This window comes from Dendroctonus ponderosae, unplaced genomic scaffold (assembly GCF_020466585.1).
Source record: "Dendroctonus ponderosae isolate FM_Combo_2020 unplaced genomic scaffold, Dpon_F_20191213v2 Dpon_F_20191213_6, whole genome shotgun sequence".
Taxonomy (NCBI): Eukaryota; Metazoa; Arthropoda; class Insecta; order Coleoptera; family Curculionidae; genus Dendroctonus; species Dendroctonus ponderosae.
The window spans coordinates 7,234,478-7,259,190 of record NW_026018814.1 but is presented as its reverse complement, the minus strand read 5'-3'; the positions used below and the strand labels follow the sequence as shown (position 1 = coordinate 7,259,190).

The 24,713-nt window shown below is 36.1% G+C and overlaps 1 protein-coding gene across 1 annotated transcript in view; it reads left to right on the top strand.

Moving 5' to 3' along the window:
- The window catches only part of LOC109540556 (nephrin), a 165,337-nt gene that overhangs the window by 67,686 nt on the left and 72,938 nt on the right, over positions 1 to 24,713 (top strand). Inside the window, exon 2 of the mRNA XM_019908985.2 lies at positions 4,816 to 4,854. Coding sequence (XP_019764544.2) covers positions 4,816 to 4,854 — 39 coding nt within the window. The remainder of the gene's footprint in view (positions 1 to 4,815; positions 4,855 to 24,713) is intronic.

Below are 24,713 nucleotides of genomic sequence, written 5' to 3'. Positions count from 1 at the left end.
TTGGCTGCAATGGACCTGCGATGTTTTGCGTGAATCAGATATAATTATGGATATGTGTGTTTTGGCTTGAAACATGAATTTTTCCAATAATGTTTTACAGGAATATGTGGTATTCTGCGTGAAAGTGAAGGCTTTATACAACGTAAGTAATCGAGAAGATAAAAAATGAGCTGTTAACTCCAATTTACAAATTTTGTGACTTGCGGAACTTTGTTTGGCACCTCTTCATTAATTACAAGCAGTTTTCAGTGAGAGCGCGTTTATTAACGGGTGTTAATTTTTCAAAAAAATGAGGCCTCAATGTTCATTAATATGTATTTAGTTATGAGCCACCGGGTATTTACGATATATTAATTAAGCTTTGTGTCGTAATTCAAGTACCAAACTTTTCTTACGTAATATAAGACGAAGAGAGAAGTTGGGCTAAAATTTCTTCAGCGAGTAGTTTAACACGTGATCTTGGGACTTTTTCCTGGACAATGTAAGAAAATCCACACATTTTTAGCTACCAAAATTACCCAGTTGGCCTCTATTTGGCAGCAAAAAGCGTTCTGTTTTTCTCAACAGAACGCTTAAAACGGTTAAGATGAGAGGTATTTTTAAATAAGTTTTTCTGACTTCATTTCATAGCTTTCTAAAATCCACTCAGAGCACAGATACCAATTTTAAATCACCTTCCAAACCCTATATGAGAAGCGGAAGGTATTTTACAAATTGCAAAATATTTGGAATATTGCGGGTAAACACTCGCAAAACTGAATTTTCCAATTATTATGAGCGTCATTTATGAATCATTACGGTTAAAAAAATTGCTTTTCATGTTGCCTATTACAAAAAGCCGACCACGTTTAAGCTGTTTAAACCGCTGGATGGAATGCGTAGTAGAATCGGGAATAGTGTTTTTATTTACTAGTCAAATATTTATGGGAACCGCAAAATAGAATAGTGAAAGCCGTTCGATACAATTTAACGTAAAACATTAAACCAACACAAACGCCATTAAATGTTAACGTGCCCGTTTTGTATGTGCTGGGCTTTCGATCCCAACATATGTATTAATCTCATTCCATTCGATTCCACACTTAATTGAATTTGCAACAAAATCCAAGCGGGACACTAATAATTTGAAAATTATATTCAGCATGGTTTTGTTGAACTAATTTTATAGACTATTTGGTTTTGATTATTGCAGATGATCTAATTAGGGAAGCCAACAGTGGGTAATAGAATCAGCACTTCTTTCTGATTCTCTCTGCCGTGAGTCGAACTTCAATCTCGCCTTTGATGTATTGTACGGTTTATTCCAGAGGAATATTGTTCGATTTTCAAGTGCAATGATAAAGTTTTTTAGATTTTCCGCACAAGCCGTTGAACACGCGAAAAGACATATACAAGGAAACTATTTCCTAATTAGTTGAAGTATTCCGCCAAAATTCACAATGGCGCGCTTTCACCTTGGTAGAATTTTCACTCTCCTGGAATTTCGCCTTTAAATTCAAGGGAGGCACGCAACTATTTGTCGAAAGCAACATTGTAAGACAACTCCATCGGGCTCTGACGAATGCCTCAAGTTATTTTCGCGCTTCGTTTGACGGCAAACATTTTGAAGCATGATGGGATTTCACGTCCGACTTGGTTTATTCAAATTTCGTGGGGGGATAAATCGTCCACAGTCGTCATTAGGTAGAAAAAACAACCGAACAGGACGGTGCGAAAATATTGGAACAGTACGGAAGATATCTTTGTTTTATTGAAATGAGCCGAAAACCGGGCTTTCGAACACTGTTATCATATTACAGTTAATTAGCCCCTCTGGGACAGCTGCAGAGCTCTGATGGTTTATTTTTCACGTTTCACTGATGGAAAATATGAGACGACAAAAACAAATAACCACAGTGATGTTCGAAACCAGTCAGAATTTTTGATTGTGTTTACGTACCTAAAGTGTATCTTTAAAACACTTCAGTCAGCTCACATCGCTTAATGCTCGATTTAAATGTTTCCGCCTATGTTCATTCCTGCATCAAATTCGCAACTGGTCCCATCAGATCTACGCGAAATGCATCTGAAAGGGCCCACTTAAAGCCCATTAATTAAAAAACCGAAAAAATAACCAGCCGGTATTATACGAGGTGTAATTTCTCACACGTCCAGGCTATTAGGGTGTAATCGGTTCCCTGTTAAATCCAGATCGTGTGGAAGCTAAATTTTCATTCAAATCAATCACCCACAATAGACAGCTTTCATGCGAATGGGTTCCCTTCGTCCAGATTGAACACGTTTAATATCGAAAATAGGGACCAAGGTAATTTATTCACCATTGTTCGACTGCTGTTATAATGAAATCAGAAAATTGCGTGGTAAACTTTCAGTTCGAAACCACCTTTAAACTTACTCAATTGTTCCTAAAACGCCTATTATTTGAGTGTTTTCCATTTATTTACGTTGTTATTGCTTAGAGAAGTTGCATTTTTTTACACTGGAACTTTATTTTGAAGTGAGCCTAAGAATTTTTTTTTCATTTTTAAAAGTATGAGATTATGACTGATGGGGTGCAAAAGTGATTACTTTTTGGCCTCAGTTAGGACCAAACTTATTTCCATTTTATTTTATTTCCAATTTATTTCCAAACTAGCATGGACTAATGTGAATGTTTTGATCAGTCCTCATTCATCAGTTAGCTTTCGGTACACTCCAGACTGGTGTTGAAATGAAGCGAATGCAGCTTGGTTGACGATAAGAAGCCAAAACGTAAATCATTCATATAACCCTTTATCTGAAATTCTTGAAGTTTTGACTTGAATTGACGTGAAACTTTTCAAAGGAATAAAAAGTCCATCCTTGGGAATTACGTGTTTCACACTCCATACTGGTGCAGAAATAAAACTAGATAAAGGTTTTTCGGGCATTAACAAACCAAAAGTTAAAAACTAAAAATCGTTGGGCAAATACACTTTTTAAATCGTTTATATAACACTTCAAAAGACATAAGCAAAAGTACAGAAATTTAAGGTTTTTCCTCTGAACTGCTTTTATTCTAGCTGGAAATTCTCAACTTTGTTAAAAATTTAATGCATTCTGGACCAAAGATGCCTCCCAACATGCCGAAAAAGATTCGAGATCTAGCGCAATACCAGGTTCTTGAACTAACGAAACTGGACCATATAGATATAAAAAGCTTCCCAAAGCTGAGATAACCATACGTGAAAGTTTTGAAACTTGTCAGAATGGGGACGGATAAAGTTGCTCAATATAGCCTCGCAGGATTAAGCCAATTTCCTTTGGTAACAATATTAAAAAGTTCAAGAGCTTCTAATTTGCAAGCGTTTTCAAGCTAAATGGACGTGTTGATTGATGGTTCGACACAAATTTTGCTCCGACTTCTCACGCCTCCGTAACATGAGCATTGTTTGGCCCATTTTTCAAAAAAATTCGAAAAACACCGTGGCAAATGAAAAGTGCTTAAGTTCTGAGCACATAAAATATGTATGGATTTGCATGCATTAAAAAGAAATTACGTGACGGTCGATTGCGAGAAAAGTTCGTTTAATGTTCGAAACGAGAAACAAAAGCAAAGTTGCAGTTAATCAAGGTCTCTGGTTCGTACGAGCTGAGTTTTACAGAGCGCTGCTTTAAAATTTCACTAATTTCGCTGGTTCAGTAATTTGAAAGTAATTACATCCAACTATGGCATGGGCTTCGCATGCTTGAGCCTCCGCATTGTTTTGTGGCAAATTGAAAAAGTTTTGTCCTCGATTCCACTTCGGGATTATTGATACTCGCTCGATGATCGGAATCCTGGTCAATTCATGTATGTTTTGTTTTGTGACGGAAGCTCGCAGCTCTCTAATCATACAAACCCCATAAAACAACAAATAATAATAGCAAGAACTAAATTAGGTTTCCTCTAATTCAAAGCTGTATGTTACATGATAGTGTCTTTATTTTTTTTTAAATACCGTAGAGTTTGGCAACGTTAATATTGTAACTTGCAACTTGTAAATTTACTAAAGTGAAAAACCAATATTGAGAATTCTTTTAATGACTCTTGTTCGCTTTACAGCAAAAAATCAGACCTTCAAATAGGAGGTTTTGCAAAATTATATGGAACAGAAGCTCCAAACGCGTTGTTTCCTGGAGTTCATCCATAATTAAAATTGATTAACAGAATAATTGACAAATTGCGTGATTTATAAGAACTTTCAGACAATCTTTCGTAACATTGGTTTATAATGCCAGATTTTCGCGTTCCATAAATCCTCGAAACTCTTGCATTTATTACTTGAATCAACGACTGGTTGATAGTAATGAATTCAGTTCACACAAATAGTGAAACATTAGAGAATAGTTGCTAGAGAAAAATGTTCAAAAATTAACATGTCGGATAAATTTAGCACTCATTCGCTCCCTTTTAACGCGGAGGAATTAGTGCCTAAAGTGTTTCGGAATAATGTATTTGAGGTATTAAATAATGGTTCTCGCCACCGCTTTTAATGTGGCATTTTTGCATAGGGAGCACTCATTTAGAACGTGCGCTATATTAGTGAAAATGGATATGCTTTAATGCAACGTAAATGGAAAATTAAGGCCTGTTGGCATAAAGAACAACCTGAATTTATTTCCTTTAAAGAGTTTATAAAGTCAAATGTTTCTGCGCTAGCTACATAGCAGAAAATTTCAGGAAATATTACACAAATTCTAGTTTATATTATAATTACTGAATTTTATATTATATGGGATGAATCATTTTAGTTAAAAGCACACGTTTTTGCGTCGCATATAAATTCAGACTAAACTCGGTTTTCTGTTTTCCAGGCAGCCATTTTGTGACCCACACCGAACCTTTCCAAACACGTAAGTACACAAAAGCAATTGTTGTGCATTTGAAAAAGATGCTGAATATGAATTAGTCCTGTGTAAAAACACCGATCAATTTATCAAACAATCTGTTGCTTTGCAACAAACAACAACCCCAAGTCAAAATTATCCTAAAAGAACACGATGAATAGAGAATGTATTTTCATTTCCCGAGGCAAAACCGCTCAAGCAACATGTTTTCCCTGCTAACAGGCACAAATGTTTTTCGGTTGATCTTAGAAAAATACTTACTTTTTTTCCAATTGTCCTTTGATGGTGTATTCACTGTACCTTTTGGGTTGCTTTGTCCGATTTGAGAAGGCATCCTTTCAACATTTCATTGATTTCTGGATCTCATTACGGGCACAAAACAGCTTAAAAGCTCCATTTTAAAAACATAAATAGATTTGTCGGAAACGGAAGCATAACATGAGACAACAGCTTAATCAGATACTGGATTAAAACGTGAAGGCCTGATTTTTGGACTAACATTAATCTTTCGAGCTGTAATATTCTGTTCTTAAATTCGCCCCCCTTTTCGTTGTGAATAAATTAGCTCAAGGGTTTAATAAGCTCGTTAAAAATTAAGAAGATTTATATAGGTAGACGCAGTAAAGCAGGGAATTTATCTTTTGAAGACTGAATATATTCCTAAAGTTTAAGGACTGCAAAATAATTTTTCGCGTTGCACATGATCGAGATAGTTGGACAGTGAAGATTGTTATTATTTTAGGATAACTTTTGTGCTGTGAATCGGCCCATTATCTTGAGCATAAATTGAAAACAACTCTTCCATATTTTCAATTTAAGATCCCTTCCGTTTGATATATTCGACGGAATTACTCTGCTTAGGTTTGCCAAGGATTAATCGTTTACTGTTTCGAGTGTCACTCCATTATTTCTCGTTTAAATTGTGTTATCCTTCGTTCTTGCTTCAGAATATTTTTCTTACGTTCTTTCCGTGTTATTCTATTCGCTGCCGAAGCTCGATTAAAGCCGCCAAAATCGAGTTTCCGCTCAAAATAAATCGTTTTCAAAGATTAATTAATGATAAGTAACATGATAATAACAAACGGTGTAAATAAACGATCAGGATCGAGATAATTAATAAGGACTAAGAGTTTTAACTTAATTCCTTAAATATACAATTCCCCAGTTTTCAAACTGATTTATAGTACGCCCTTACCCGTTTATTCGGACGGGCAAATTTTCACAATGATGAACATTATTCTTCGTTACTGGGGAATTCTAATTTCCAATTTCGCTGCCTCCGTTCTGCATAAATTAACTCAGAAATTTAATAAGCTTATAGGAAAACAAACAGCCTCTGAGATTGCGGCATGGCGGTCTCGCACTCGCACCTTCTTATTAAATGCCAATCGGAAATATTTGCTTTTGCCTAAAATGGCACTCGCTTTGATCTGATGTATGTTGAATGAACAAAACGCTTCTGAACACTAAAAGTTTCAATTTTAGGTGGTTAATTAATTCAAAATTGGCAATCATTATGAAAACTATTCAAATATTTACCAAATCAAAAATGGATGTGGCAAATGTAAAACAGCCATCCTTCGTGCCGTCGCTGTCGTCCTGTGCGCAAATATACAGTTCGAAAATTCGCTCTACTATTATTTGCTCCATCTATAATGAAATCTTGATTGACGCAGGCAAATATAGCTTGGGTTTGCAATAAAAAATTCGGCCTGTCCAATGAAATGCCGACAATTATCTATTAACACCGGTTTCGATTTGGCCGTGCGCTTCGTCACCATAGGGGCCAATATATTGGCGAACTTTTATAGAACAATTCCGATGCACACCGTCCAATGCAAAAAGCCCATCACTGCGAAAACATTGAAATTAGAAAATGTTTTCCTCCCAGGTCAGGTATTCGAAAGTTTGCGAGTGTTCCGTTCCGAGAATATTGCAGGTCTCATTTCCATCCAACTTCCATTATTGGGGTGAAAGTTATGAAAGTTTAAGATGGAGAAAAATTCCGAGATTTATACGATGCTGGGATATCGTGCGATAACGCGTCTGAAATTTCCAACTGAAAGAGTTCAGATTTCGAGTGAGAATTGTCAGTGTGGATGATCAATTCGCTTTGATCTATTCAATTATTGATGTACGATGAAAAATTACTAGCTTCTCAGATAGAATTGATGAAAAATTGTTTTTGGGCCTTCCGTTTGAAACTCACTCTATACACCTTCCAGGCTGAAAGAATGTAAATTTAGGTCGCTGCCCAACTGGAAGCTTATCAATTTTAAATCTAAATGACTCTCCGGGAGTGCAGACTATGCAATACTAGGTGAATGTGGTACGGTAATAACTAGGCCATTTCCTTGTGCAATATGAAGAGCAGCTACTAGCCACATTTCTATTGCCAGCATTGGACTGTTTTACGACCAGAACATGTGGAAGCATAGAATTGCCAATTAAGGGTGCTTTATTCCGCATAGATAAAATGGCTGAATGTTGGGCTCACTTTAGATGTAATCGATGCTGTTTTTCGTGGGCGCATTTAAATAAATGCCGTAAATAATGAAGCGTTTAAATGGCACTTAACCGCGATGAACCCCGCAATAATAATTACGTTTCGGAAACGGTTAAAAGAGACATAAGTTAACCGGCAAAGTTTCCAGCAACTGTTTATATTTCCACACGCTGGAAGCATTAATAAATGAAAGATAAGCAAAAGCCGGAACACGTACCATAGAGACCACACCACAATTCTTAAAGTTTCGCGAAAGTTCCCTTTAGCGAGACTACTCGCTAACTGAGTTTTAATGGTTGAGTAAATATACGATAAGTAAGTTTTCGTCTTGCCAAAGTCTATACGCTCGAAAGCCTGTCGCCGAAAATTGGTGGAAGAGGAAAATATAAATTCAAATTCAGTGCTGCCGAAAAGGTCGACGTGGTAAGAGGGGTTAATTGTATCAACCAATAACTATGAGAAATTACCTTTTGCTCGCATAATTTCCAGATTTATATTGCAACGACGGTATGAACATTTGATCAGAAGATCCGCAAACATTTATCCGGAAGGCGAGAAGAGCAATAGGTACTCTAAAGCCGTTCAGCCACCTATCGAGTATCACATCCATGGGAGCTTCGAAGCTACATCCGAATCCAGAAGCGTTTGCTTTATTGTGTCCGTCCAATTATTATTAGAGGCGACATCCGGCATTATCTTCCACTAATGAATTACGTGATGTTCTCGATTCTGTGAGCTTTGATGTGTGGGCTTTGAAAGTTAGAGGATCGACCGTTTCCGACCGGCAAATCCTGACCGGATAAGCCGTTTTTAATAATGTGGGATTTTCGAGGATTGCAAATAGTCGGCAGGCTTCTCAAAACATTCGTCTTCCGAAACCTTCGTGGTTTTCCTCGGACAATAACCACTAGGACCATTTCGGATAGTTAATAAATCGCCTAATTCCAGATCTCTGCTGATCAAATCAATGGATCAAACCCCATAAATACAAGCGATTGAATTAGCAGATAACGGCCCAACTGTATAGTTCTAAGTATTATTTGATATCCAGCATAGTGCAAATGCGGATATATTCGAATGTTGCCGTGCATTTTGGCAGATATTCGATTATGTGACTGGCATTATCGGAAATTGCAATATTATTTACTTTCATTACTTGCAAGCGCCTAAATTCTAATTGCAATCGCGATTTTACCGTCATTAAACCGAAAAACGATTCAAGCCATGGATTTAACTATTCGAGCAACAGATCGGATGGTTGGATGCACTCTGAATTTTGAAATCTTTATTTACTGCAAAATTTTGAAATTTAGGATTTCAGATAGTACAAATACATCGACGGATGTGAAATCTTGTATTGAAAGGTTATTTGAGGAGCCAAACAAAACCCCACGACCCACAAGTCCGCCAAGAATAATTTCACAAATGCCGAAAAACTATTTTATAGTGTAAATTGTCATCTTCAATTTGTCCTTTATACAATGTAAACAATCAGTAATATTAAGGATCAGCCGTTAGCTGCAATTTTCACATCTTCTGACTTGTGGGGTTTTGTGCCTCTTTAATATTTTGGGCTTTCACGCGGGGTTAATAATGGTTTGGCCCAGAAAGCGTCCAATATAAATGCCATAAACACTTATTTTGGGACACTCGCAGATTTAAGTTCTGTTTTTGAATTCCCTACTTATTTCGATTCCGGATGTTTTTCGGTGCCAACTGCTTAGTTCATTTTAAGAGGCGATTCTTCACCAACAGCACGTTTCTGTGTTGAACTCTTGGTTTTCTCACTCTAATTTTCCACAAGCAATCAATTACTTTATCAGCTGTTCATATTCACACAACTCGGTTTCAGTTTTTATATTATACGTTTCAACTGTTGTTGCAAAAATGTCCCTAAGTTTAAATCGAATGCAATATTTTTTTTCACAAACGAACATTTTCTACCATACAAAAAAACACTTTCACTAATAACGTCAATCATTCCCTACAGAAAAGAAAACGAACTAAATAGCTCAAACTGTGTGAATTTCTGAAACAGTGCCTTAACAGCACATTTCCCGAATGGAAAAATAAATTCCATACAAAGCCATAGTTGGAGTAAATTTTTTACCTCGAACAGTGAAGAGCTAGACAATTACGGTTACGTTTTATCTAGGTTTTCGACGACGTGGTTTCCAAGGGTTTATCCCGGGTACTAAAAGGCAGCCGAGCCATGTAAAGTTGTTTTTCTCATTAAATTTATTGCACCTAAAACAGAGGAGATAATAAAGCGCTAACGGCAGCCTCAAGAATCTCGGCGGGGGCAATTTATTAAAGTGTCGCGAAAACGAAAAATGTTGACGGGCTCATTTTGTTCGCGGATAAGATAATGCTAAATAAGCAATTTATTGAAAAATTGCATCATTAAAGCTAGACTTTATTAACGCTTCGTAGAAGATGAATTTCGAGGAAGAAACGGGAAATTTCCTCTCATTTCTGTGTATAAGTAGCATCACATTTAGATCGTTTCCAGAGCGCGGTTGGCAAAGAGAGGGCGGACTTTATGCGCCCGAAGTGTGATTTAATAAGTCCTGAAGAGCCATTTTAACTAACTGAAAGCCGGGATATATTTGCAAGACTTCCTTTAAACTCCTGCTAAATTATTCACAAAAACATTCGTCCCACTCCCGAAGCGCCCTGATTGAATCCACTCATTCGGCAATGGGAAATGTAAAGGAATTTGCAACGAAGTAGCGTCATTAATAATAAAACAGCCTGCAGAGTAAGGGGATATTTTTTGCAACTGGAAATTTAAGTACAATTTGAAATTCCTACACAGAGGGGCATAATCAGGGAAACAATATCCAAACCGCAAACCCGTCTGGGATGGACCCGCAACACAATAGCCGGCCAAGCCACAATGGCCAGAGAAGATGACCGTCTAGAGTATCATTGTATTTTCCTGTTACAGCCCATCCTGGACCCTCGACGCTTTGTTCTCTGGCTTAGTGTTATTCGAATTATTTAAAATGGAGTTACGTACTACTTTGAGATTCAGGAAATTCCAGCTGTACTGCAATTAAAACTGACACCATTGAGAAACTGACTCAAAATGCCTAACAAACGATTCGGTCATGCCCATCTACACAATTCAGGCTTTAAAACATCCTGGAAGAATTCCATAATTATAAAATCTAAAAACACAATAAAAATCCATTAAAGGAAAATAAGGCGACACTCACCAAATCATTTAACAACACTTTTATAATCGCCTTAACACCAGCTTTTCCTAGCTTTACTAGAGAATTTGCCGAAAAAAAAACCACTACATTCTATGCAAATCTGAAAGCACTTAAAAACGAATTATGCATTAGGCTCAGGATGCACTCCGAATAATGAGCTTGCTCTTCCAAAAGGCTTTTCTGCTTATTAAAGAAGTCGGGCCGAAGTCTGAAGGGTCGGCGGACTTAATTTTATACACTCGGTGTTAAGTAAATTAAAGACATTTTAACCTACACTATTATCCTGCAAACTGTTTTGCTAATGCCCCCAAAAGTAATTAGGTCAAATTTAATGGCCTCCTTTCGAGTTCAACCTTCCAAGTACCGAGTGTTTCAAACGAAACGTGCTCAATTGATCAAATTGAAAGCTGTAAACTAATGGTATTTTTCATTACCATTTCACTTTTAGAATTTTGTTTATTAGTTTTGTTGTTCTACTGATCTTTCAATTGGCTGCGTGTTTCAGTTTCACTAGTGATGGGAAAGTTAAAAGCATAATTTTCCTGGAAAATTAAATCTGGAGATCTGGGCGGCCAACGGCTGGAGAACTATTATAAAAATTGTTAAATTTCCCGAAAAAAAACTCGAAAATTCCATCATCGATCATCCCGATGTTTGAAACTTTGGTTTACTCGTTAAAGTGCCCAAAAAAATGGAAACAATTATTTCAAATTTCAGAAACACAACATTAAAGTTTGCTGACAAATTACCTTCGCGGCTTTCTTGAATTGACCGTCAACAAGATTTTCTTTGACCAAAAAGGCACAGTTTTTGCAAAAAGGCAACATAAAAAATAAATTAAATAATAAAAAATACGAACTCGACAATACTTGCCAGCTTGATTTGTCAAGATTCCCAGAAATGTTTTAAGGGAACCGCTCTTAAAAGTTGTCAGACGGTTTCTACATAATGACAAAAAAAACCTGAGCAAATATTTATCGGAATCTGAAAAATATAGATTATTTTTCTTCTGTAAAATGTTTCGTACATATTGTTAAATAATCATCTAATGGGAGCCAATTTTTTCTATCAAACAATTTAAGAAGTACTGTTTTGATGCTGTTCTGCATTTATTTTCGTTAAGACTCGATTTATTCTTTTGCAAGATTTCTAGTATTTTTTTCCCTCAATGGTTTTTCTTTAAACTTCTCAAAGTGTATTGAATCAATATATTTTGCCTTCAACCGCTTTTCCAGTTTTATTTCGCTTTTCCTTTATACGGGCTTTTGATACGGGATTTGATAATACGGGCTTTTGAGTAAGTAGTTGATATTGAAGGCCTTGATTTTCTTGAACTTTTACACCGCTTTTTTTTATGGCTTTTTTAGTTTTGCCTTTATTCTTCTGTACTTTTTTGCAAAATGCATTTCTCTAATGTGTTTCATGCATAGTTGTATTTCGGTCAATCGTATCAATATTCGTTGCTTTTAATTCTCTTCTTTTCATCAGGATTTTGCGTTTTATTCTGGTTAAAATCGCCTATTTACTATATTTAAAACGCCTACGCCTGTTCGGTTCCAGACCACTGATGATTCGTGGATTAAATATCGTCGAAACGTTTGGGCAAAAGTTTTTGCAGTTTACACCACTTCTCATATCGTATAGACATTATACACATTTTTCAGAAAGAGTCACATTAAACAAGAACAAAATCATCTATGTGTACAATTGATAATGATTCCCTCACTTCCTCACTGCTTGAAGAATGTTTCATAGCTTTTTTGCCTGCAACCACTAGAAAACGTTTTCTTTATCATTAACAGGATTTGCGTGTCATCCACTGCTTTTATTTTCGGAATCTCAACCTATTCAGAATTTTTTTGTCGAAAATGTAAACAATGGGGTAATGCGATTGAATTTTCCCTTAGCCATTAATTTGAGAAGTTCTATCTCAATACATCATTTCATTCATTTGTGCCTAAACTGACTGCATATTTTGCATGTTAGCTATGTATAGTATAGTGCTTAGTATAGCATGGTATTGTATAGTGACTATATTTTGCATGTCCTTCATGTCAAGGTGTTCGTCTCTATTCAGATTGTTGAATTAATGTATTTAAAACGGGTTTCTGAGTAAGTGGACTTCTAAGTTTCATTAACTTTTCCACCATTTCTTTTGTCTTTGCCGTTATTATTTCGCAGTTATGGTTCTATACTTTTCAGCAAAATTAATTTAATAAATATATTTATAAAATATATGTAATATAAATATTAAATAATAAACATATTCTTGTAAATACCTGCTTGCATATTGTCCATTGAGTTCTGTTTCTGGATCAATTTCAGAAAATCCATTCGGTGGGTTCGGTATTACTTTGCTTTTTTTATTGTGTCACATTTTATGCCTTTTATCATCATCTTGAGCACACAATGGAAGTAAAACAGAAATAAGAGCACCAAATTTTCGTAACAGATTTTTTTTTAATATGGGTAACAGCAAGTTTCCTTCACTTCCTTCCTGCTTGAAGAGTGTTTTATACCTTAATTGCCTGCTACCACCCGAAAACTTTTCCTTTATCATTAACAGGCCTTCCGTGTTAGTCATTGATTTTACTTTCGGAAGTCTTGAAAGTGGTTAGCCGAGCTGCAAGCTCCGACCATTCATCTTAGGTAAAGTTCGGTAATTTCGTGCGGCCGAAGCGACTGGAATCAATTTACATCTCGGTATTTTGGAAAGTTTACAGCCGCCCCAATACCGAAAGGAATATCTCAACTGGCCACAGTAAATGTCGTCTCAGGTTGCCCATCCTGATCCAGTAGACAATAAAAGCAGCAGGGTCAAAGGTATCGATGTATAAAGGGCGTTAACGTGTGAACCGCAATACTTAGTTTCGTGTCGAAAGCCCCGAAAGTTTATGGGGACGAGGCGAGGTTACATGTATAATTTATGGAACAATTGCGACAACAGTAATAACCAAAAATGTTGCAAGCGTTACTAAAAAATTGTTATTTATTGCGACAAGGCAAAGCACGTCGCCTCTGCTGGCAATGCAAATGTTTATCCGGTTCTATTCAGGGAGCGTATGAATATGAAAACGGTCCGGATTAATCCAAGGAGAAATACACTCGTTTAACACAGGTTTAATTTTTTACAACATTAAATATGGCCCCACTTTTGCCAGTTTATAAATTTTTAGCAGCGTTATCTTTTATTGTAATTTTTACACATTTCTCAACCAAAGTGTTCAGTTGGATTTCTTTGTTTTCACCAAAGCTTAATTAATTTATCCATTAAAATTATCATCAATGTACCGAGTGCTCAAGTCCTCGGTCTTAGAACTTATCAGCTTTCTAGCTGGTGAAAGGCAGAAAGCCAACGAATTCAAAAAAACAACCCTTAAAAGCTTGACATTAAGATATTTAAATTTTTCCTTTCCGATTCGCGTGCAGACAGTCAACAAGGAATTTTCTCGAGTGGCGAGAATTAAAAACGGCAATTTAGATGTCATTTGCAGGCATCGAAAATCAATCCCCATTACGACCCATCGAAAGCACAACGCTCCATCAAACAACAATGATTATTTATTCGGTTTTTCCGATATTATTTGGATCGGCGCCCGCATTGATTATTGCCGCATAGTCTGCTCAATCAGTAGCATTCCGCATAGAGGCATATTTGATAAAATTTACAATTAGCGCTCCCCTTGAGACACTGCCACCGAGAAAGGACTTGTATTAGTCATGTCAGGCAATAACTAATTCGTGCTTCATTAGATTAATTTGTAATAAGACCACAGGCACATACTCTGGATAATTAATGAACATATATGCTTACACGGCCTGTCTCCGTTGTTCTGATATTGAGTTAGTCGTCAATTCCTATTGTCTGAGCAAGATGGGATCTGATGGGATAATTCCATTTTGCTCAGGATCTATTTGGCTGAAAAATCCGGATAATACATTCAGATGTTTGCGATCAACGGTGTTCTTTATTACATTATTCACGATAATGATTGTATTCATTTGTGCCGAGTATTCGCTCTGTTCAGAGTAGCCATTGACAAGATCCGGATAATTCCTGGGGAAAATTTTCAGTTAACCTCAGCTATCCAGGAACAATCAATTGGTTGCGCGAAACTAATGCTGAAGATGCTGAATATCGGTTCTGCCAAGAGTTCTAGATTGCAAAATGTATTGAGTTGAGAGTTAAAACTCTTTTGTATGATCATTTGTGAGCTTTGGTTTTTGTCGTATTCGACGACGACAGATTCTCAGACAATTTCCAAATAAGTTGATCAAAATTTGCAGTTAAAATGGAAATATCTTGTTGCACTAATTTTAAAATTGAGTCTGGTACGCTAAAAAATAGCGACCCAATTAAAGAAAATGTGATATAAAGGTCGTCCTACTTTTGCGCCAAGAATCAATATTTTGGAATTTCTATTGAAAAATAATTTCCAGACTCCAAATTGCGCTTCGATTCCACGTTGTAACCCAAATAGAAAAATGGGTCTATGTTCATATTCTCTTCCTTATGGGGTTTTTGTTCAAACACTGATTATTTTCCAATTGCATTTTACGTTAACACGAAATATTTGAAAAGCGCATATAAAAACCGCCTAAAAAATTTGTGCCTTTGCGTGACAATAAAGCTCTAAAGCCCTTGAAATTCCTGGAAAACTGACCATTCGCGTCCTTTAAAGGTCAATGTTGGAAAATTATTATTTCTGACTGCCTTCTATATACCATATAAGCAACAGGTTTTCCTTGCAGGTTTTCCGCAATGTAGACTACTTAACAAAATCAAAGATATTCTGACAAATGTTGACCAAATTTGAAACTGGATAAATTATCACTGCTTAGCGCAAATTGTTTTCTGTTTGGAGCTCTATTTAGTGCAAATCATTTTCAGACAGTGCGTGGTTTTGCAAAAAATTACTGCCTCAGATAAAGTTTCTACAGGGTGACACATGAAACAATGCAAATTTGGTTAAACTTCCACATACTCTTCTGTTGCTGTTGCACGAAAAACGACTTTTCGCGTTTCAACACTATCAGAAATACAATAGGCTCTATATCTCGAAAAACGTTTTTGAATTTTTCGCTCATCTCGTGTATTTACACAGCGGTCTTAAGAAAAATGAATTTGTTGACTCAAAAACTTGACTTTTTGTGACCACCGTGTAAATAGAAAAGATGGCAGAAAATTGCAAAAACCGTTGCGAACTATTTGGTTTATCTTTAGACTTTTGGTGTCGGTATCAAAACGAACAAAACACAAAAAGTTTATTTTAATCCAACAGGAGCATGCCAAACTGTCCGAACTGCTGCAATTTTCCATTTGCCACTCTGTAAAAAATGTGCCTTAAATTATTAGTTTTTACCAAAACACTGACCAACTGAAGGCAAATAGGGCCAGATACCTTCATAAACAGAAACAAAATTGCTGGAAGCAATCAGAATGTATCCACTTTCAAAGTTGGGACAAATTTCGCTGTGAAACGATCGTTTTGCTGGGCAACTTATTCCAATCACTCCGATTCAGCAGCAACAAATAAACGATCAAAGTGCAAAGAATCAACAATACAATCAATACGCGCAGATCATAGATATTTCTATGCGATTTATGCTAATCTCCATACGGCGTGGAAACCTAAACTTTACCCACCTACCAGGGTAAAACACTTAAATCGGGATTTGGGGAATTTACCATGAAAATAGATCCCATTTTGGCGGGATTAGAGCGAAGGACTCTCTAATTTCCATAGCATAATTCATTTCTTTTGTTGTGGGAAATATGGAGATGCGTGTAGATGTAGTGCTGATGGCAGTTTAATTCCCTCGCTGCGAATGTAATTTAATTATTTGAATATTTTGCGAGATAGCCTCGGATAAGAGCAGACATTCAGGGGTGAAACGCATTAATATTTGCGATTTACTCGGAAAATGTTGCCGCCTGTTTGCTCTATGATAGTAATTCCGTTTGAAAGCAATTCAAACAAATGCGTTGAAGAACCGGCCGGAAAATCGCAATTTCGTATTAACCTTGTCTTCATGTCAGATTTTTATTTCGAGCGCAAGCTATGCTCCCTTTGGGCAATCAAGATTTCATTATAGATAGACCCGATTTAAATAATAGATTCAATTATCGCGCTCGGTGGGGATTTTTTCAAAACCGACATTTTTTATGCAAATTTTTGCAGTTGTTCTTCGGGACACGGGGCCATTTCACCATTCACTACATGCGTCTAGAGTTACTATTTGCTAGGATTATTTCGGCCTTATCGGCTCGTCCTCCGGCACCGTTCAATTTTGAAATACCAATTCCAATTTGAAAGTTTCCAATACTGATTAAGAAGCCAAATCTGTATTAATTATAGTCCCACTATTAGCAAAGTATCCCAGAACTCTATTTAAACTTTAAATCTTCCGGGCTTCCGTAATGGTTCTAGAACAAATGACTTTCCAAACTTTTGACAAATTGCGTTTAATGTTTTGTGTTTTAAATCGGTGATGAAAGTTTTTGGATCGGGGATTTAACAACTTGTGCTTGATTTTGTGCCAGAACGGTACTCGGAAATTTTCAATTCCCAATACTTAGTAAAACCGGACTGAGGAAAATTGAAGCATACGACAGAAGATATAAGGTCTGACCGATATAGTTGATGTGATCACGAATAGGAGAAAATACATAGTGTTTTGAGCTGAGATCGAAAACTATTCTAAATAAATGTATAAGAAAATAGAAGAATAAAAACAATGTGAATTAAGAAGCTAAGCAAATTCAAAGAAATAACGTATGTAGAAAAAGTTTCAGTTGAAAATGTCCACATAGCCATGATGAAACCGAAAATACACTTTTGTCATTACATTTTGTTTGATTATGTATATCTCGGTTTTTCAATGACAAAGTGATTCGAAATTTCGTTCCAAACCTGCCAATTCATCAGTTTGAAATTAATTATCATCATTTAAGTTAATTTTTACTACTTTTTGCCTATGATAGGCGACTGACTTAAGTGTGGAAATTTGAGAAAAGTGGCATATATTCTGCTGAAGTCGTCTCTTTAATTTTCCTAGCTCAAGGATAGACCAGAGGAGACAAATGTAAAAATGAAACTGAGATATTTTACTATGTCATATAGAAAGCTTTTAGGTTGGAGCAATTTATTAATTTTTTTTATGCTAGAACAGACTATGAAAAAGTTGGCAAATTGCTGCACGATCTACTGCCACGACCGTCTTCCAAGTTTCAACTTTTCGCAATAAATTCGTGCCCTGCTCCCTTAAAGTAGTTCGCATGAATTTTTCAGCATGCAAGCGAACATGAAACATATTTCAAGCGACACTGAAACTGCTTCAATTTATGCCGCTTGCAACTAAATACTGCGTAGTATGCGCCGCATCTATGGCATTTAATTATTCAATTTAATACAATTTTGCCGGAAAATCTCTTAAGTGTGCAACTTCAAAGTTTCGCATTTTCGCCCCGGAACGGCAGTCATTATAAACTACATTAAGACTGCATGCATTAGATAGTCTAGAGAATAATAAGAATTTTAATCTTAAGAGTGGAGGCTTGGGCCGCCTGATTTTCCTTGTATATCGTTTGGAACGCGAAGTGTTATGTAATCTCCAATTTCGTATTATGTCTACGAAACTCGTCCCGGGTGTAGGTTGAGAAACAATTTATTTTCCTTTAGCTCAAGAAAGAAATTACATATCTATTATAGTTGCAGAGTAATAGTTAGTGGGAACCATGTATCTGGAATCCCCCGAGACTGGTTGCAAAGTATAAAAAGGCTCTCACGAGATAATGCCTATTTTCTTTGACGCCGTTGTTTTTATAGACCATTTACTTTGCACGGTCGGAAATGTGCTTCCACATCTAAAGTTCAGTAATTCGGAAATTCATGGATGTTATTTAATAATTCACTCCCTGCTCATATAATACCACTTTGTATTTTCAAATATGGAAACAATGTTTGCGCATGTTGATTCATTTGACGCCTCTGTTTTTACGGCCTAGTTTATATACAAGCAGCTCATCATTCACACGTTACGTGGATTTGCGCGTTTTTCTGCAAAAGTTCTACGTGTAGCTGTTTTATGCATTTTTATATTAACACTTTGTATTCAACTAAAGTACGCAATCTTTTAGTTGGGTTGATTGGAATTTTTTAATGCTATTCATTTTTTCAATGTAAGAGTTTGTATTTTGCTTTTGTCTGAGTGGAGCGTTAGTTGACCACGATAACCAATCGAAGCCCAATCCAAAGAAGACACAAGAGTGTGCTTCACCTTCGTAACAAGCAGGCCCGCAGAAAACTTAATAGAGACTGTATGGAATCACCAGATACCAAGTGAACCATTAAAGACAGTGATGAGAATGAGGGGAAGGAAAAATCAAGAGAATGCAACAACAGATGTTGAGGAAATATTGAATAAAACCGATTTGCTTGTTTTAAGGTGCAGGCTTATTGCTCCGCTGCCGAGTTCAATATAACAAACATTTTCGTCCACCTTGAAATTCCCACTCACAGTGAGTTTGATTTCTCAGATTTTAAAACATTTGTACGCAAATCTTCTCCTTGTAATCACCTACCACTTTAATGCAAATCTTCGCCAGTTCATTTCAGGGCTTAACTTTGGAGCTTGACGAAAACGATTTACTTCGAGTCTTTTCGCTTTAAAACAACGACGAAAACTGTCGAGATAGAACGCTTTGTTTTGTGCCTGTATATACATAAGAACAATCATAAAACCAAGAGAGTTAAATTCTCTCCAGAAAGCAATAAGAGTTAAAAGTGCTTAGAACTAAAACGACGCCAAGGCACTTGGTCCCGTCCAGGGAGCGAAATCCCATTTTTGTGTGTGTAACGTGTTGTCAGCCTGGTGTTTGAGCGAACATTTATTACATTTCTACTCTTGTTTTTTCTTTATCGAAAGCGTCCCGCATGTGGGGTAATCAAAACGGTATACAACGGCAAGCCACTTTTTCATTTTGATCTAAGCGGTTCGTTATTGTGATTGGACAAAGGCGAAAATTGACATTATCAAAACGCTAAGTGTTTCCAGATTTACACCGGAAGTAAGATGAAAAATTTACAATTTAAATTGCCCTCCCTGGAATGAGAAGAGATAAAAGCATCGAAACTTGGCGAAGATGAAATTATTCAACTAGTTTGCTGAAACTGGGGATGCTGTAATTGGTGTAAGTTACCCGTCGCTACAGCGCTAAGTTATTCATCAAAACCGTTTCGTTTCGGGTGCCGTTCGAGGGTCATTTTAATTCGTACTAGGACTTTTCATATATGCTTTCAGTGATAATATTATTACACGTAAATTATTTATGTCGGGTTGAGCGACTTTGATGGAAGTTTATTCGAAAAATACATTTGCAACTAGGGGAAAACTGGCAAGATATGTGGGGCCTGGTTGACGGAGGCAACAGCCTTTAAAAATTGCTTAACATTGACATTGTTCTAATAATTTATTGCTGTTTTTCAGCGGAACCGTCCGGTTCTACAATCTTTCCTTTACTCAAGCGGGCTTTAGGCAGCAAAAATGGACACTTTGCGGCTGATGTTAGCGTCTGTTCAGAAGCAAATGGCAAATAACCAAGAACGAAACCATTCCGAGTTCGTTTTCCGTTCCTTTAATATTTCACTCCTGTTTCACCGGTTTAATATTGTTCGCGATAATTACACGGTCCTTTTCAATTGCAGCAACTTTTTCATTTCCGCCTTGCAGCGCACTGAAAGCAAATTGCACCTGGTTCCGCATTTTTCCGCTAAATCCCCAACTTGTTAATTACGAGCTAACAAGCGCCTTATTAATATTTACACAAATTATCGTTAAGGCGATATTAAACGAAAATTATACATTCCACAACTCCATTAGGCATACGTTGCTCTACATGGCGCCATTGAATATTAAGGGGCAACATTGTATGTGAAAATGGCAAAGTGTTTCACTTGATGTGTCGCATTCTACATTAGCAGGCATTAGTTTCATTAATTGTGATGGAAGTTACATTAAACTGATGGTAAATAATTTACCAAAATCAGCTTCAAAACGACAGTAAACTGCTAACAATAAAATGGAATGGAAATTGGAAAAAGAAAGGAACAAGTCGCGAGTATAACGAGTTTGAAGTAGGTTTTAGTGTATGAGTTTTGTCGGCGATTGTGGTCTTGTTGTTCAACATATTAAAAATGGACACCCCAAACTTCTCGCTCTAATAAGCAATGCCTGTTTAGAGAATTAAATAACACCTGCCAAATTAGGTGTAAAAAAACTGGATGAAGACAGTGAATAATTTAATATTTAAGACATTTTTATGGCTTCGTGTGTTGGTGTAAGTCTGTAAATGTTAGGTGGTGGTGGTAATAAATACATAAACAATAAGATAATAACATAAACATAATAACATAAATGATATTATCCAAAATTAGTGTTGTGGCAATAAAATTCGCTTTGTATGAAGAGTTCTGAGAAATTGAAACACTGACATTGTTCGAACGCCAAATATAATAAGAAAACATCTTTGGAAATATTCGCAGATAATCAAAAAACTATGAGTATATTATCAGATAGAGTATCATATCCTTTAGTTTGTTCCTAAAAATGAAACTTTAAGATCATTTCAAAAGAATTAATGATTATTTGCCAACTCTTACAGTTAATACCTCGGCATTAGTACAAACAGAAACACTTAAGTACGGCAATTTCCAAAGATTTCAATCAATACTTCCGAACTAAACAGCGCCTATTATCTATTTGGATCCGACGCGTTAAGCATACTCCAATTTTCCATACTTTGGGCCCCTATTAACATTAATAATTGCAATTTCCACAATTCGACTAACAGAGGTTTAAATATTTCGCATCCCTATTATAGACACAATGTTAATAGCGGAGATGATTAGAATAATATGGCTTTGCATTAACATGTTGGAATTAGTTCTCGGGTGCAAAATGTGGAATTGTTCGCTGCTAATTGACTGAACGATTCAATGAGCAAAAAAATTCGGTGACATTTTTCAATGCATAGTTGTATATGATTATGGAACCTCAAACAAACCACTGCAATATTTAGTAGGGTCTGCCCTATTTTCAACAAGTATGTACTTTCAATTTATACACGTTAATGCACAAACCCTTCAATCCGTGTCATAAATTTCACCTCACATAACGGGAAAATTGTGGGGTATTTCATCGAAGAATTGATAAACTACAAGCAGCATTAAAAACAACAAGCAGCAATAATGGTTTTGATGTGCAAACAAATTAGTTTATGTTTAACAACTGACGTGGCATGTTTGCAGCTTGTAACAGGGCCGAGAATATTTCAACCATGCTGCAGCATTTTTCAAGTGTGTTTGCATGGGACTAATTTTATGGAGAATTTGGCAGTACACCCCAGTGTATTGATATATTTCATCAATTACAACTAAAGTTGTCAAATTCGTTAAACAGGGCGCCGAAATTCGATAAGCATTATATTGCAACACGTTTTCGAATTTCGCCCATTATATAAATCATAATATTTCAACCGTATGCATTCGAGTAGTATCCATATTGACATAATTTCATTAAAACTGACGGTAAATAATACATAATTAAGCCACAAATCAGACGTTTTTGTTATTGTAGTTACATGCAGGCAGATATTTAATAACAAAACATGTAAATTATCGGTGTTTGAATAGACGGTTAACACAATTTCCATTAACACATTCGACTCCTTCTATTTGAGATATTAAATATGGACTCGATGTTTGAATTGTTATAATTGATGGAATTAAAGCTAGTTATTATAATAATTAAAAAGTTAAAAAAAGAACAGCATCAAGTGGAAACATGACGAGAAGTCAAACAGTCTTATGGGAATGTAAACAGTCGGAACAGGAACAGATGCCAAAAGGGTAAAGTGTGGGAGCTAAAAGTGTAAATAAATAGCATAGTGGGAGGATCACAGTCCACAGCTGTTTGGAGTTGCTTGAAGAATATGCGAAAAAATTACCAGCTTAGTCTTTTAGATATAATTCTCCTACAGGAATGGGTCTGATGTTATGAATCTCTCCTTGTAGAGACAAAACACCAATTTCTTAATTAAGAACCGGACAGAGAACTATCCCACATTAATGACCATATCCAAACTACAGTTATTGAATATTTGATGATGTGCAAAATTCCCGAGTACTCCAACATTTTCAACTGAATTCTTCATACGGCCTAGAATTTCGTCTGCAAAGCTTTGCAACGACCAATTCCGGTTTCGTAAAATATACGTTTCAATATTTCCAAACCCCCAAGAAAATCTAAATGTTTCCGTCCAGATCCAGTGGTTCAATTCGTTCGGCTCATAAATCGTCATATTTCTCGAAGTTTCCGAAATCAGTTCGTATAACCACAATATTGTTCATGAAACGGAATCGGATTAAGGCAACCCATATAGACTCGTGGCAGCAGGAACAGTCAGAAATCTTTTGTTTCAGTGCCGGCCCGGTTTTAAATACCCACCCCTAATACATAATCCCCTTTGTGCGGGTGCAAAATGGCAAAATAATTAGCGCTGAAGTAAACCATAGTTATATTGTTAAAAGACCATGTAATTATCTTTTATTATGTTTCCGAGTGGCGCGGAGAAAGGATTGTAGCAAAGATTAAGCACCGGCTTTGTTTAGAAATATACTATTGTACAAGTAGAGCGCCTTCTGTTTCGTCTAGTACATAATTCGCCGGTGATTTGATCGTGGTGAATTTGAAAAAAATGCCTTTGAACTCGATGGGTCTATTCATGAATAATAGACAGCTTCAAACAACCTGCTGCAGCAAATGCTTGCCGCTGAATAATTATCCAGAAATATTTAAATCGTGTTAAATGTGTTCAAATTGTGAAGTTTGCGTGTCCGATTCGCATGTAAACGCTGTCTGCTTTTCAGGTGCTTTTATCGAAACTGGCACGTTTATGACCGTAGTGACACATTAATAGTCATTAACTTTTAAAACCCGACGTCAGCCTTTGAAGTTTTTTAGCATTGCCGACTAATAATTAGTGTAATGGAAATTTTAAAGCTCTACGACCCCGATCTATTTTATTTTTATTGACATTAAACGTGAATAAAGCGACCGATAATGACTACCTGGTGTTGAATACTCAATGCAAAAAATGCGACGACAAAGTTACAGTACTTGAAGAATGAAAGCCAATACATTTGCAATAAAATAAAAATTCCGTAATTAAAAATGAATCAATCTCAACGTGTGCTGCCAACAAAAACATAATTTGGCTGGTAAAAAGTAACAATCACACTTTAGAAACTGTATATTTTGCATTTAAATGATCGCAGTTTAATTCGGTTTTGAACTTGGACGATACTATACAAAGTGATTTTTATTCGGAGACGTATAGATAATCCCTGGCAAATTATCACACACATATTAATGACAATATTTCCTGTCGGTGTTTCACTTGGTAACTGGGTAAAAAACCTAATGTTTGAAACGATAGGCGTAGTTTGTACCTGATTGTCTCATTTAATAATTGCTTGTTGTGTTCCGAAGAAAGTTTCTGGTAAAAAGCTGGTAAACAACATTTCATTCGAAGTTAATAGCTCTGGTAAGTTTACATACTTCGTAAGTTTATATACTCTGTCAATTAAGTCGCTAAAGTTATTTTTTCTTCAAGATAAGGGGTTAAATTGTTTTTGTTTTGTTTCTTTATAGGGTTACAAACGAATCAAAATAAACATAAACAGAGGTTGAGTGCGCAAATATTGTAATAAAATTTGGTTTGCACATGTTTAAATAAACTTCTTAAAAACAAACTGGAAATCTCTCGAATGGGTGGTAACCTAATACTCTTTTCTATCTGAGCTACTCGATATTGCCCGCAGACGGATTTGTCCAAGAAAACATGACACTATTTAAGCATTATTTGTTCAAGAAGTGTTAAATTTGCAGAGCAGCGTTGTTTTGTTTTTTTGAAAAATTTACGTCTCCATTAAATTAAAAAACGTTTCTGAAAAAGGGTTGATCGTAGCGACTTTTGATAAGAAAACATTTTTTACGCCCACATTAAAAACGAATTTATTAAGTTTCTAACGATTTTTATTTTTTATTTTAAAGCCAAAAATATGTGTGTAGGTAAC